The sequence below is a fragment of the Typopeltis vanoorti genome, chromosome 20, assembly GCF_054136105.1.
Source record: "Typopeltis vanoorti isolate ZY-2024b chromosome 20, IOZ_Tvanoo_1.0, whole genome shotgun sequence".
Lineage (NCBI taxonomy): Eukaryota > Metazoa > Arthropoda > Arachnida > Uropygi > Thelyphonidae > Typopeltis > Typopeltis vanoorti.
Genome location: NC_143568.1, coordinates 60,062,649 through 60,079,733, shown reverse-complemented (window position 1 = coordinate 60,079,733; position 17,085 = coordinate 60,062,649). Strand labels below are relative to the sequence as shown.

The 17,085-nt window shown below is 32.6% G+C and overlaps 1 protein-coding gene across 1 annotated transcript; it reads left to right on the top strand.

Moving 5' to 3' along the window:
* Positions 1–5,104: 5,104 nt before the first annotated feature.
* LOC150095473 (beta-1,3-galactosyltransferase 1-like) lies at positions 5,105–16,482 on the top strand. Its single transcript, XM_090410474.1, has 2 exons — positions 5,105–5,196; positions 15,119–16,482. The coding sequence occupies exon 2, from the start codon at positions 15,129–15,131 to the stop codon at positions 16,347–16,349; it is 1,221 nt and encodes a 406-aa protein (XP_090266600.1). The 5' UTR covers positions 5,105–5,196; positions 15,119–15,128; the 3' UTR covers positions 16,350–16,482.
* Positions 16,483–17,085: the final 603 nt, after the last annotated feature.

Below are 17,085 nucleotides of genomic sequence, written 5' to 3'. Positions count from 1 at the left end.
GTTGCTAGTTAACCAGTCATCATATGGTACGCATCTCAGTAGGCTACTGACAGTAGCGCAGTGCGGACTATTATTTCGTCTCTGTGTCGTGTTGTGTAATAATTTCTTGCGGGTATAAAATAGAAATGGAATCAAAAATTAAAAAAAACGTTATCCGGTGCACAAAATCGTAAGCGTCATGCTGTAAAAGAAGCAGATAGTAAGAAACAAACTGGGGCTCTCAATAAATAAATTTGTTAAAATATTAAAATATTCTGATGCAGATTGTAACCAACTCGATACATCAGAAAACAGAGTTGAAGAACCGTGCACATCATCCAGTTTGCATGAAAGTACTATTGTAACTACTGAGCAAGATAATAAGACGCATGATTTAAGTGAAAAACAGTTAGAAGATTTAGTTGTAGTTGACCACCACCACGAAACTAACACATTGTTAGTCTCTGTAAATTTAGAAGAGGAAATATTGATGAAAAATTACGAGTTGTTTTAATTGAAATGGGGCCTGTTCAAAAGAAAAATATAATATATCCCAGAGATACATATGGTCATAAATTTGGCGACACGTATTATAATAGAAAACTGGAAAACGGTGAGCTCATGCCAAGAACATGGCACATTTATTCCGAAACTTGAAATTCAGTTTTTTGCAAACCTTTCGCACCTACCGAATCAAGTAGTCTTGTAGAAGGTTATAACGATTGGAGAAATGTAAATACAACTTTGCATAGACATGTGACTAGTTTAACTCACATGATAATTTTCTTAAAATGGAAGGAACTTGATAAAAATTTAAAAAACAAAATTACTATTGATTGCCAGACTGAATGGAAAAGAAACATTGGACGAGTGTTTCAGAACGCTTGATTGATATTATAAAATTCCTTGGAAGCCAAAATTTAACTTTTCGCGGATCATCTGATAAATTATATGAAAGGAATAACGGCAATTTTTTAAAATTAGTCGAACTGTTTGCGAAGTTTGATCCCGTTATGGAAAATCATGTTGAAAGGACCCTACAACAAAACAATAGAGTACACTATTTGAGTAAAGACAGTCAAAATGAAATATTGGAAACTTTGAGTAACGCAATCAGGGATACAATTTTATTATCAATTCGAAAATCTAAATATTATTTCATAATTTTAGACTTCACACCTGATGTAAGTAAAACAGAACAAATTATCATTATTATTCGCTTTGTTTCCTGTGACAATGGAATTGTCAAGATCAGGGAAAACATTTTAGGTTTTCCCTGATATATCAGATTCCACAGGACTTGGTTTATGTGCAACAATAATGGAACAACTGGAAAATGGAACATTCCCATTGAAGACATGCGAGGTCAAAGGTATGACAATGGGGAAAATATGATAGGAAAAAAATATGTGCTCCAAAATTTGCTTTTAAACAAAAATCCTCGAGCTTTTTACGTGTCATGTGCTGCTCATACTCTATATTTAATCATTAACGATGCAGCCAAAGTGAATGCAGATACAATTAGTTTCTTCGCAATTATTCAAGAAATATACAATTTCTTTTCATTCTCTTACAAACGTTGGGCAACCTTTTAAAGTTCGTAAAAAAATTAACATTGAAACAGCCATTAGAAACGCGATGGGAAAGTAAAATTAATGCAATTCGCCCTCTACGATATCAGTTAGGAGAAATTTACGATGCACCTTTTAAAATTTTAAATAATGAAAATTTTATTAAAGAAACTCAGCATGAAGCACAAACATTATGTGCTAAAATAAAGGACTACAAATTTATTTGGTCTCTTATAACTGGGCATGATTTACTTAACAGAATAAACGCTGTGAGTAAAATGCTTCAAGACAAAAATATGAACATTACACTTGCTTTAGATTCTATCGAAAACTTAAAAATATTCACACAAGAGTATCGATCAGATACAAATTTTAAAGAAGTTCTAAAACGGCAAAAGAACTGAGTGAAGAGGTGGACGGAGAACAAGAATTTAAAACTGGTACGGAAGTCCGACAATTTGACTACGAGCATCATGACGAAACGCCACAATCGCCAGATTGTGACGTTTCGTCATGATGCTCGTAGTCAAAATTGTCAGAAAATAAATTTAGAGTGATTGTGTTTTATACACTTCTAGACGTTGCAACGTTAATAGAACGGTTTGAACAGCTAAAAACATATTATAATTTCAATTTCTTGTATAGATTACTACAAATTAATAACGAAGATTTACGAAAAAAATTGTGACGATTTAGAGATTCTTTTGAAGGACGGCGACAATAAAGATGTAAATGCAATAGAACTATATGACGAGTTATGTGCTTTCCGGGATATTTTTCGGAAGGATAATTTAAATATTTCAAAACCCTTTCGATATTCTTAATTTTATTGTGTCCAATAATTTATCTTTCTCTAACTTTTCAATTGCTTTAAGAATACTATTAACCTTACCTGTTAGTGTAGCGAGCGGTGAACGTTCCTTTTCCAAGTTGAAATTGATTAAAACCTACTTAAGAACAAGTATGTCACAAAAAAAGGCTTGTTAGTTTGGCGTTAATAGCTATTGAAAATGATGTATGTGCGGAATTATACGTTAAGACCATTATTTCTAATTTTGTGAATATGAAATCAAAAACCCTAAAATTTCAATTAAAAAAAAATGTCAAGTATATTTACGTCATTTAATTTATTTTCTGTTATTCTGTAAGGATGTTATTTTTTTGAATACTTATATTAAATGTTCTAATTATTTCTGAATTCTTTTCTTATTTTTTCATCTATCTTGAGTTTCTTTTATTTTCCTAAAAGATAGTTCCACTTATAAAAATTATTTAAAAATTTTTACAAGTTGCTAAGAATTTAGTAACTTGTAAAATGCAAAAATATTTTAAACTTTAGTTCAAATAAATTTTAAGTTAAATTAAAATTCATTTTAATTTTGTTAGCGATTCGGGTCGGTGAGAAGGCTATAATCCCTGTATCATTATATTCAACGATTAAAGTGAAGTGGCTTTATCAAAATTTCCTTTAACTTTTGAGAATTTTTTTGAATATTCGGGTTTTTAACGATTATCCTGCCTGGTCAATACCCCCGGTTCGTTACATTTAGCGAACCAACGCGTGGCTGTTTTGTCAAAATTTATTTAAGAAATTTCAAATTATTTAAATTTTTATTATTGTAAAAGAACCACACACTCCCGGATCGTTACAGGGGCGCTTAGATAGACATTGCATGCGGTCGACAAAGACCCCTAGCGCCGGCTCTGACTGAATGCATTGTAAAAATGAGTCTGACTCCACATCGAGTGCTACCCACTCGTGAATTTTATTATTTGTCTTCCCTGTTAAATCGTTCGTGGATACATTATATAAATTTGCCCTTAATTATGAACAAGAAACGAAAGAAACACAAACTTGGTTGTGTGTACATTTTAAACCCATCTTCAAAGAAAGTCTATTTCTGTATAATTACGTGTATAACGAGAATCAAGAAATGTATTGCTTTGTTTTGTCATTGTTATACTTAGTTTTTATTTATTTATTTATTTTTTTAATCGCATATAACAATATTTATGTAAAGTAGACAGATACCTAGGGGGAGTAAAATTTTCTCCTGGTTAGCAGATTTAAGTTATATTTCCTGAGTCCTATTCCATAAATGTTACTGGTTTTTGATCGGAAGTTTTTCTGCATCATTTTGCTCAAAATTCGTCGCAATAACACTGTGCATCGTAAGAAACATCGCATCTATTCAGCAGTGTTGCTTATTCTAAGGACTTTCAAACAAACTTCATATCATTACACTTCTCCACCAAACTTCACATTTGGGATTTATTCAGGCTTTTTCACTGTACATTTTGCCATCGGTCATACCCATCCTTGCTCATCCGATCGGAAAATGCAGCATGATTTGTCTTCCATATCACAGACTTCCAGCTCTTGAACAGTCCATTCACGATGTCATTTGCATCAATGACTGATTTTTCGTTTATATCTAAGGGTTAAGAGAGGTTCGTTTTGAAGTATTAACAGATGTGGACGATTTTCAACGGGTTTTAGATGAAACGAAAAAAGAAAAAAAAAGTAAAATAAAAATAATCTCGTGCATGGTGTTTCTTAAAGTAGCATTCGTGGCCAAACTGTCATAATGATAATGCAATAATAATCTCTATTTCTTATGAAAGCAAGACATTTTTAAGATTTTTGACTACGAAATGCAAATCACCATTTGAGTATCAGTGTAAATATTAATTTTTTTTTTGTGCTCAGGTGAAAATTTGTCTTATTTTTACAATATCGACATTTTGATTTTAATTTAAACATATCAGAATTTTCTTCAAACATTAGAGATGTTCATAAAGTAGCTTGACAATGAATGCCTGTTGATATGAGTTAGAAAAGTGCATAAGTCGCCAGACATTCAGTTTCCTATAAAATTTCTGAATTACGAACATTTGATGAGACATCCAGTTGCGTACTACATAGGTGAGCTTTGACGATGGACATTGATTAGATTAGCTTTGTACGAAAGGCTCCCAGACGCGATCCACCCGCACCTCACTGATGGTTTTCTGAGCATGACGTACAAAATACCGTGTTGCCAAAAATTCTTACTTCACTAGATCTTACTGGGTTGTGCCTTACGATACTGTTTGTAAAAACTCCTCTGAACTGTTATAGAACACTTAATTTCTTCTGATTGAGAGGGAAAAAAAGCACTTAGTTTGCTCTGCACTAGGACTCGTCATTCTGCGCCTGGCCACCAGAGTGCTTAATAGTAGTATTTGGTAGTAGGAGTGTGATTACGTTGCTCAACATTGCTGTTGTTTCATAAACGTCACGAATGCAGATATTACTCGATTCCCCCCCCCACCATACAGACGCGTGCATGAACTGGCAATCAAGTTTTATAAATACCTGTATATTTTATTGCTGTACTATGATACTATTTGCTCCAGTGCACTTGATTTGTGTGATTTCCTGCAGAATTGATGATCCATATATTTTATGAAAATGTAACAAAGACAGTATCTTTAAGGAAGTTCATGAACTAGCAGATTTAATTAGTTCATTATGTATGCTTATGTCAACCCATAGTGTTCAAACGTATTTCGCAATTTCACAGTTTGGGATTAGCAATATTTATATCATTTCTCAATTCAGAATTGTGGGTATTTTCTTCCAAGGAGTCAGCCGTGTCAGTCAGTAAGTACATGTTTATTTATTTCTATTAGTTACCAGAACCTTGGTGACTGACTAAGCAACTAAAGCGGTGCCTAGGAGCGGCAAAGAGCGGCAAAATTGTACTTCACTCATTAAACGTCATTTTTTAAAGTTAAATTTTTTTTTGTATTTAGAGGCGGCAAAATAGTGCTCACTTAGGGGCGGCGAATACCCTACAAGGGTCCTGTAGTTACCTACACATTTCTTAGTTAGTTGACATTCCATTATTACAAAGGAAGAGTATTGCAGTGAAATGTATTCCAGGTACGTAAACATGTTTTCAGATGCACAGCATTCGGGGCGTAAGCTCGTGTAGTTTTCTAGTGAGCACAAATGGTAAACAACATGTTATAGTACTTGTGGTTACTTATATCAATGATGATAGTGATTGTGTAGAAAAATAATATCGTTAAGATCATTTGTGACATTGGATCAAAATCCAACATCACAATTTATGTATTTATATGGCAAGTTATTTTTTTCCATAAAAAGTATCTTAGAAAAAACGCAAAGTGAAACAGAAAGTACAATTGTAATTCTTTAATAGCAAACATTTTATAGAAATTAACAGTTAAACTTTATTAATTATCGATATCGATGAACAAGATTAAATTCGCGAAAGTAAGATTTTATTGCGATGTTGTTTAGAATGCTATGAAATCATCCCGTGTGTATTTATGATCGTTAAGGTCATTTGTGACATTGGATGAAAATCCAACATTTCAATTTATGTATTTACATTGCTTCTCGAATCTGATGATTTTCTGAAGACGTTGCTACAGAATTTGTTAACCATTCCGTTCTCATTCAAGAAGCGAACTATCTTAACAGCGCTTAAACATCGAAATGGTTCACTCCTTGAATGAGAACAGAATGGTTAACAAATTCTATAGCAACGTCTTCAGAAAATCATCAGATTCGAGAAGCTAAGGTTTTAAGGTTTTCCTGCAGTTTTCTTTAGAATGCTATGAAGTCATTTGCCAACGAGAAGACGGTTAAAGATTATAAATCCAAATGTAATTATTAAAATGTGTACTCGAGGTAGCCTTATTTGAATATACGATAACAAATTTAAATGTATATTATACTAAAGGCTAATACAATAATTACATTATTGTATTAGCCTTTAGTATAATAATTACAATATTAACCTTTAACAAGTATAATTCGGCTAATACTTCACATAAAAAGGAAGATGAAACAAGCAAAGAATTTTTACAGGAAATAAAGGACACAAAAGATAGAAATTAAAAGCGATGCTTCTAAATTAACTGAAGGAGAGGAGGAGTTATTTAAAGCCAGAATTAATAAATTGCAATTGTCACTCGAATTCGATTTGGCTATGGCACCTTAATAATAAAGCTAAAAATAACGTAAACGTAATTAAAGAGATGACTAAGCAAGTAGTCAGAAGTCGCCAACTGAAATAAATTATTCAAGCAGCAGGATAGTGAAGTGAATTTGGAAACGACACAAAGCAGTGCTCTGAATTGAATAATACGGAAATCAGCAGACGTAACAGTAATGAGAATATAAATACCATAATTGATAAGTATCATCAAGAGCTAATAACAGAAAAGGTGAACCTCAACAGACTGGGAAGCAGTGAAGACAGTCAGTTAAAGCTGATATCTACTGTACCTGTATCGATGGTCATTTGAATAAGCTAACATCGATTCATGTAGTATTAGCTTATTCATTCAGTTATTCAATCAGGGTAGGTGAACTTAAAGCAACTGCATGATAATAATATTTTTTAATAAACTTAGAGAATACAAAATTCATGTAGTTTGTGATCGAATTAAGAGATATGTTTAATCAATATTTATGAAAGTAGTTTTATTCGAATAGTAGAGCCAGATAAATTGCTTCCGTCATATATTTTAGTAAATAAACGATGATTCATCAGCTAAAAGGATAATTAATTATTATTAATTATTGATGAGTTATTAATATTTCACTTCAGTATTGCCGGAGTAAAGTTCATTACCGCAATGTCCTTGTAAAAATACAAAACAATGCAATTAACGCTTGTCACTTTAATTTATTTACTTGTTTTAATGGAAAACCATCTACGATTTCTACTATATATTGCTAGTACTTCGGGACCCATTAAATTGTTATTTATTAGCTAGAGATATTGCAGATTTCTCTGCAATATTTTTAATGAAGCGTTTAAACACTTAGCCTGTAGCAACTATAATAAACTACCAAATAAGATATAATTTTTTATGTGAATCTCACCCAAGAAAAGTTGACTCTCATAACTTATTATTGCGGATAGGCTAAGCATTAGATCAGCGCTTCCCAAACTGTAGGCCGCGGCCCCCTTGGGGGCCGTACGGTTTGTTGAGGGGGGCCGTGAAATAATGAAAACAAACTGAAAATGTTTTAAGACTAAGTAGATTGTTTTACCTTAAAAGAAACAAATTTAATTTTTATTATTTATTTATTTTATTTTTTATATTTTAATGGGGGGGGGGGGGGGGAAAGCAACCATTGGTACGGGTTCACATATTTTGCTTCCTGCGTATTTCTGCGCTTTATGAATATTAGTAAATATATGCTTATTCATATAAGTTTCATTTCGAAGTAGAAATCTAAGAATTACAGTTTCAAATATTTCACCTGATATTGGTGTAGCAGTATTGAAACACATCCATCACATTAAATTGTTATTAATCTTCTTTTATATTTTTAATTCTTTCTTTATTACTAATCGTTTTACTTTTCAAGTGCTTGTACTGCAAATGTACAATAACAATATATCTATCCATATAAAAATATGAGATAATGTGCCATGTCGAATGTGTATGTAAGATGCTAAAAATGTAATATTTGCATTTGATTTTTGCAATATTCGCTGTGTATGTTTTGTATTGAATATAATTACAATAATATTATAATAATATAATACAATAAATATTATAATTCTATATTACCATTTTTTTTTCGAGGGGGAACGTGAAATATTTTAGTTTTTCCAAAGGGGCCCTGACATCCAGAAGTTTGGGAAGCACTGCGTTAGATGATCTATCTACTCTAGAGCATCGGTCCCCAAACGGTGGTACGCGTACCTCCTGGAGTACGTGCTAGGCCATTCAGGGGTACACGAAAAATACCGTATATGTCGGAGCATAGGACGACCGGCGTATAAGACTAGGCCTAAATTTTAGGCTATTTTCTTCTTTCTTGTAATAATACAACCTTAGGTATTGTTGTTATATCCGTTATTTTTATATCTATGCGTATCCGCTATTTTTTTACATAGCATAGATTTAGTATTTACGCAAAATTACCCTAATTAAAAGTGATTAGTCCCAATTTTAATTAATTATTAATTTTGCATTTTTTAAAAATTTTACGATTATTAAAATTGTTATAATTTAAAACCACCTTACCGGCCATTATGGATCAAATACTCATCCTCATACGCTTCGTATCCATCATATATTTCAATGTAATATCAATAGTATTACAATTTTAATATGCACTTCACATCCATGATAACCTTGACGTCTATAGACGTCTTGGCCGGTAGCGTGGTTAAAATCATGGAACAAGCAACAAAACGAAGAAAGTATGAAGCTCGATTTAAAATAAGGGTAATTGAAATGGCAAAACAAACTAATAACTGTGCTGTTGCAAGAAAGTTTGACATAACCGAGAAGATGGTAAGAGAATGGAGGAAGAAAGAAGATATTTTTAAAAAATCGCCAAAGAAAAAATGTGCAATGAGAACGAGGATCACCAGATGGCCGCACTGGAAAATCACGTTGCAGATTGGGTATTCGAACAAAGACAGAATGGTTATCTTGTTATAAGAAATATGATTAGAGCATATGCACTAAAACGGTCAAGATTGAATCCAGATGAAAATAACGAATTTCAAGCTACTTCAGGATGGTTTAATCGTTTTATGAACAGACAAAATCTGGTAATACGAGAAAAAACGAAAACTGCTCAAAAACTACTAGCAGATCTTGACCACAAACTTACCAGTTTCCATAAATGTTTTGTTCAGTTGAGACAAGAACATAAATTTCTATTGTCAAATATTGGAAATATGAATGAAACTCCTATGAGTTTTGATATGATAAGCAATGAAACAGTGGAGTATAAAGGTAGTAAGAGTGTGCTAGTTCGAAGTACAGGTCATGAAAAAACAAGGTTTACGGTTGTGTTGTCATGTTTGGCTGATGGAACCAAGTTAAAACCAATGATCATCTTCAAACGTAAAACTAAACCTAAGATAAAATTTCCTTCAGGTGTTTTTGTACATTTTCACGAAAAAAGGATGGATGGAAAATGGTGTGAAATTATGGATAAATAATGTATGAAACACGCGACCAGACGGTATAATGAAGAAACAGTTTATTAGTATGGGATATGTTTCGTAGTCATTTAACTGAGAATACTAAAACTCTTCTGGAAAAAAATAAGACAAAAATTGCTGGTTTAACTTCTATATTGCAACCACTAGACGTCAGTTTGAACAAACCATTTAAAGATCACATGCGAGAAGAGTGGAATAATTGGATGCTGACTGGTGAAAAATCATTTACAAACGGTGGATCTATGCGCGCTCCATCACTTGATATGTTGTGCAATTTTGTGATCAAAGCATGGAATAAAGTAGAGACTGTAATAAAATCATTTAAAAAGTGTGGTATCTCTAATCTTATGGACGGTACAGAAGATGATCTGTTGTGGGACACCGATGACGATGAAAACGAAATCAATTCACCGAACTGGGACCCATATGACGATCATTTAAACAATGAATCTGAAGAACTGTTTTCAACAGATGACGAAGAAAATTAACATGAAAATTGAGGTTTATAATTATTATTTGTTTTTTTACGACTTACGTCTATTGTAATATTTAAATAAATTTATGTAACAAAAAAATTAATCTAATTTGTTTATAAGCATTGCCTATTTTCTTATATAACGTTGTATTGTAACTACCTAAATGTAAGCTTCTCTTTTTATACTCGCCGTATAAAACGACCCAAGATTTCGACGGGTTTTCAGTAGTGTTTGAGAGTCGTCTTATACGCCGACATATACGGTAATCAGTAATGGCAGAAAACAAGTAAAGTAAACAAAATGCAAAACGTTATGGAACAATAAATGTCAGTATTTTAAAACAGCTATTTTAAAATCAAGGGGCACAATTTATCGAAATGGATTTAAAAGAGGTGCACAAGTGGAAAAATGTTGGGAATCACTGCTCTAGAGAATAAATATGGGACTTTGAAGTCACTTAAAAAGTTGGAGAGTGGAAACGCTATCTAGTGAGCTATCAGACTTCATCACATATGATAAATAATAGAAAAAAGACCTTAGTGAAATGCTCCACTTCATTTTTTTTTCTTCAGTTCAGCAATTGTATTTCAAAGATCGATTTGTGAAATAGAGCCTTCGTATTTCAGTAGACAGAGACAAAATGCGTTTTCATTGCAAAAAAAGGATCGGCATTCGAATAATCTCGCCTTTCAATTGAAGTTGACTGGTTTCCACTACGGTGGAAGGATTCATCTTACCAGTTAAAAACAATTAAAATCCACTTCATTCTCCAAAGACTGGAGTTTCATAGTCAAGTACAAGCAACAAAGAGTGCTACCAAAACATTGCTTGTCTGAACGTACTACAATGTTGCATATAGTTAGAGAATCAAGTAGGGGAGACGTTCAGTTGTGTGTTGTGGCCTCCCGCGATGAGTTCTTGGACTCCGTAAATGAGTCACGTAATAATAATAATAATAATAATAATAATAATAATAATTGCTTATATTAAAAACAAGAAAGGAAACTGGAGTAGAAATATAAGCGTGTTCATTATTTATTTATTTATTTATTTATTTTTATTTTTTGCGCAGTTTGCCACTACAAATGGATGAAACCCAAATTTAAATGATTCGACAAAGTTTAACAGAAATCATAAAACCAGAAATCCCTAGGAGTTTTACCCTAGACAGAAGTTTGACATTTAAATATCATCTAGAAAATATTGCTGGAAAATTAAAAACTCGTAATAATATAATGCATAAACTTACTGGTTCTTCTTGTGGTGCTGATGCCAACACACTGCGTACTACCGCACTATCTTTGGTCTATTCTACAGAAGAGTATTGTGCTGAACAGCGCACATGCTTCTTTAGTCGATGTCCAGCTGAATCAAACTATGAAGATAATCTCTGGAGCTCTAAGATCTACTCCTGGCTACTGACTTCCAACTCTCGGTAATATAGCACCTCCCTCGCTTAGGAGGACCCAAGCGTTAAACAAATTATGGACAAAAATAATTGGAAACAGTTCCTTGCCTATCCACCAAGCCATTTCTTTCCATACCTTACAAAGACTGAAATCCAGGCGCCCTGCCTGGAGGAGGAGTGAAATAAATTGAACGATCAGAAATTCGACCTATGCGAGTCATGGGGAGAGTATTGGCTTCAACGTACCTCCAATCTTCAAATTTCCATTTCAAATCTAACATCTCGTCTGGAGGGCTTCGATCTCCCTAGACATGTATGGACCACTTTAAATCGGATCAGAACAGGATATGGGAGATGTAAGCATCTCTTGCATAAATAGAACTGGTCCGATAATCCAAACTGTGGGTGCAGAAGAGGGATCGAGACTATCAATCGCATTGTGCTCGAGTGCCCTATCTACTCATTCTAAGGTACTTTTCTAAACTGACCCCAGAATCCCTGGAGTATGGGGATCCGGGATTTAAGAATTACGCTCTGACTCCTGATTCTTAATTTTGATGTTTAATCATTTCAACCTATTGTACCCCTTTTAATATGATTTTTACAATTGTTTTTATGCTGTTTTATGCAATTTGTATGTAATAACCTGTACATCATGCGCTAAATAAAATAATAATAACAGAAATAATAAATCTCACCCGTATTTTCTTATATGTATCCTCAAGGAGCGTATAGGATTATTTTTTTTCTCTTTCTCACACGAAAGGTTTTTTATCTGATCAGTTCTATCAGAAACGCATGCATATTTATAACGTTAATTGCTTCTGATATCTTCATTTTTAATATAGTATTGTCGTAGATGTTAATGATACCTGTTCACTCACTCCCTTAATTTTTTCTACGAACTCTCATATATTCGATTTCTATTCTTTTATTAACCGTTTCATTTCCAGCCCAGCAGTCAAATCCAGTAAGTTAATATTGGCCCAAACATTACTTTATATACTCCTCGTATATATATTTTTACCTAATTCCATGTTCTGTTCAAAATTATTTGAATATTATTTCTGCCATATTTAATTCGCCATTCTCACTAAAATTTGTGCCTAATTGTTACAGCAGTTATATATACAGTATATATAATATAAAATTGTCAGGAATATAGTAAAGCGTAGAGAAATGCATAATTTTAAAGTGATACAATATGTTAAGTAAGCCACATTTTTCAGGTGTAGGCTCTCATGAGTGAATACTAGAATATTATGGGTGGGAGCCACATATAAAAATCTCTTAATATGGGGAAGATAGATCTTCAACATGCACTTCAGGAAGTTGTATTACTGCATTGTGAGACAAACATTTCAGGATAAATCCAGCTCATCTCCTTTCTTAAATATAGATATAGCCTTCGTTTTTGACCAATCTGATGGAACCTCACATTTTCTGCAACAGTTATTTATTAATTTTAAGAATCTTTGATGTAAATATTCTCCACCATATTTCCATAGCTCTGTATGTATGCCATCTAATATAACTCATTGGTTCTATATCAGTTCGGATTTCTTTATTATTATTTTCTGTTAATAAATTTTGGTCATACCATAAATTCTTATAATGTTCTATCCATTGTTTCTCTTATATTATGTCCATTTGTGCTGTATCTCTTTCTCTGTTGTTTAATTTCCTTACTATTTTGAGCTATGCCTTGTCCTCCACGTATATCCTCTTCTATTTCATTAATAGATCTATTCCAAGAATCTTGGTGAGAGCTTCCTGTGCTATGGTTTAGCTATATTTCTTTCATTTTTCTATATACTCGTATATTCTATTTCTTTGTGTTTGAAGGAATGATTTGTATGCCATTTTTTTTTGTTTCATTGCATTTTCTATATCTATGTTCCAAATTTTATATATTTAGCTTTTTAGTATTTTGTTTTTCTTTCCAAGTGTTGCAGAGGCTGCTTAATGAATTATCCTTATTAAAGTTTTTCATATCTTCTTTTATATCTTTATTAATTTTTGTTTCTTATAGTTAATCTGTTCATTGTGATTGCTATAGCGTTCTAATGCTATCTTCTTATAATAGATATATTTGTTCTATACAAGTCATATCTATTACAAGATATGACTTGTATAGTTGTTCTATTTTTTGTTTTTCTTATTTACTTCCTTTCTTCATTTTGTCAGTATGTCTATTTTAGAAACTACTAAATAATAATTTGAAAACATGTACATCTCTTACACATTGAGCAGTTTCTGATATAGTAAGCTATAGTTCTTGTTGCTCCACTATTCGAAGTATACTTATTTATGTTCTCTTTTTTTTTTTTTTTTTTGAAAAAGTATTAATTATTTTTAAATAATTGAAAATACAGAATCTAAGAGTTTTTGATATTATTATTCATGCAAATGTCTCCGTATTTGCCTAAAACATTTGGGATGTTTTAGGCAAATTTATTATTTCCAGCTCTAGCATTAAGATCTACTATTAATATATGGTCATTTCTATTACATTTATTTTCCCGTTTTTGTAGTTTCTCATATTTTAATATGAGAAACTACAAAAACATTAAAACACAAATATTCTCCAGAAGTATTATATCTGTTCAGCCAAAATTCTCTTTTATACCTTCATCAGGGATATATACCCATACGATATTTAAGTAGATTCTATTTGTTTTTAATTTAATAATTATATTATTCGATCATTTACAAAATTGTACTTTCGTATTCTATTTTTCCATTTATTATCGACCAAACTTTACCAGGGTGTCTCTCTCAGTCTTGCACCTACCTCTCGACCTGTCCAGCTAGGGAGGCCCTACCAGTAGCTTAGCTATTGTTGGCATGGCTCTGTGAGGTTACTGGTGCGCGTAATAATCTAGCATGATGCACATTTATTATTACTGAAAATTGATAGTCATTTTCAGATGACCACAATTCTAGCCTGTTCGAATAATTTTTCAAGTATTGCATATCAATTGCATTCATTCGTGATTATCCTGTATATCTTTGCACCATCAGCAAATAGCCGTTTGTTTGTTCATCGTACGATAACAACAATAACAATGGGCTGATCCTGGGAGGGGATACCACGGGTTACCTTAAATTCTGCAGACTCATCCACCCTATACACCAATTTTTATATCTGTGCTGTCAGCATCCTCTCGTTCAAGTAACAATTTCTAATCCAATCCCATAGTCTTCAACTCTAGCATACCACTCTTGCAACTCCTTTATACAGATATCTAGTTTGATCTGATAAGGAAACTTGCGGTTGCCCTATTCTAACTAAAAAATCTTCATATACTGTACATCAGCTTTAGTTACAAGATGTTTTAAAGGAACACATTTATTATAATGTTAATAATGAAATTTGGCTATTGGAATCTCTCAAATAGATTCATTTGGAACAATTTTAGAACATAATAAAAACAAATTTATCTACACTACACGAAAAACGATTTAAACATTATTTTGATAATAAATGATATCACCACACAAATTCCATTACTGAATTTGTGTGGTGATTCTTTTTTACTGTTATCTGTATAAATCTCTGTGACTCAGTTATTGATATTACTATAGAGTAACCTGGTGATAAATTTAGAAATTATTAAGGAATTCATGAAAATGAAAAAGAAATTTAAAATGAAATATTTCTTTTTTTTTTTGTATTTTCAGGTGTTTTCTCATGGTGATCCTAAAGACATATCTGAATACAAACTGCTTTCGTGTGGCTCTTATAATAGTTGCTGTCTGTAGCGTTGTTTCATTAATCGGGATTCAGTATTATTCAGAATCTTTTAAATACCACCAGAGGCTCATAACCCAAAAATTTCGATTATTCCATAAACAAATCCAAGGATCAAATGGACTTTCACTCCGACACAAACTGGTTGCTGGTATGAAATCCAACAGGGACGTTGCTAACGACACGATTGATGAGGGAGCAATCCACTTAGTGGAGGATGGACCTTCTTTTAATTCTACTGAATTTTATGCTGTTCCTTTTAAGAGTGAATCGAGAAATAATTCTGAGCAACCTCATAGGCAATTAAATGAAACTAAGCACACCGGGACAGCGTCAAATACATCCGTTAAACATGTCAATCCGCATCCTTATAATTTCACTCTCAATGATCCTGATTTGTGTGAAAATAAAGGAGAAAACGTTAACTTGCTTATAGTAGTTATCACAGCTGCATTGCACCTAGAAGGAAGGAATGCAATCCGCGAGACGTGGGGTGGTTATGCCAGATCCAGAGGTGCCAAAATGATATTCTTACTGGGAGCATACTCCGATGTAGCTCTGCAACAAAGAATCATTGAGGAAAACAATAAGTTCCACGATATTGTACAGTCTTCTTTCATCGACTCTTACAAAAACCTAACCCTTAAAAGCTTATCAATGCTCAAGTGGGTAAATGAATTTTGCCCGAAAGTGAAATTTGTCCTTAAGGCAGATGATGATATGTTTATTAACGTGAAACTTTTAATGGATACTTTGAAAAAGAGTAATGTGTCTAGGACGATAATGGGTATGTTAGCGGTTAATTGGGCTCCGCATAGAAACCCACAAAGTAAATGGTATGTAAGTTATGAGGAATATAATAAAACGTTTTTTCCAGATTTTGTAGCAGGACCAAGCTATATCTTTACCGCAGATGCTGTTGGATTCCTTTTTAATGCTTCATTGGATACGCCTTATTTATATCTTGAAGACGTGTACATAACAGGAATTGTTGCTGAAAAAGCTGGAGTAAACAGAATAGCTCAAATAGGAATATATAATTCAAAGAAAAATTTCCATGCGTGCTTCTATGAAGAAATGATTAGTAGTCATGGTCATAATCCATCGGATATCAGAGATAAGTGGACATTAGTCAATGATCCTTCTTTTATGTGCCAGTGAAAATAATTTCTTTGAGTTCCTCAATAGAAGTATTTAAATTATATAGCTTTTCGCATAAGCATAAATCACTTATTTTTTTAAATGCGTTGTGATTTAATTGTACATTTCAAATAAATATTTCGAAAAACTGGTATTTGTGATAAAACCATACACTGCTTTTTTTGCATTTTACAATGATATTAATGTATCATGCTAAATGGTCACAGGTATTTTAGCATATTCTGCTGAAATAGCAGTCAGTTTCTCAAGTGAAGCTAGGCACGTTGGCCTAGAGCTTAACGAAATTTATTGGAGTTGTTCCTATGGAGAGTCGTATCATAGTCGTCAAGTTCTCCTAAAGGTAAGCCTAGCAGCCTGCCAAGATTTTTGATAGCTTGACGAAACGATTTCAAGCATATATTGAAAATTAAGGACATGTGCATGTTAACTCCAATAGTTAATAATTACTAATTATTACTAAATAATTACTATAATTAAGAAAATAACTGAAAGTTATTTTCAGATAAAGTACATAATTTGTTTTGTTTTTGTTCAGTGGGAATAGATCTTTCACCAGTACATTTATAGAAATATTTCTTTCTTATATCTCCATCAGGATATAAGAAAAGAAAAACACTATTAGGCTTCAGATGATAGCATCATGAATACAGTCTAAGGCAGCGTTTCGTAAACTGTGGTTCGTAGTCTAATAATGGGTCGCAAGAGAATTTTTATTAGTAAATAAATATTTCTTTTA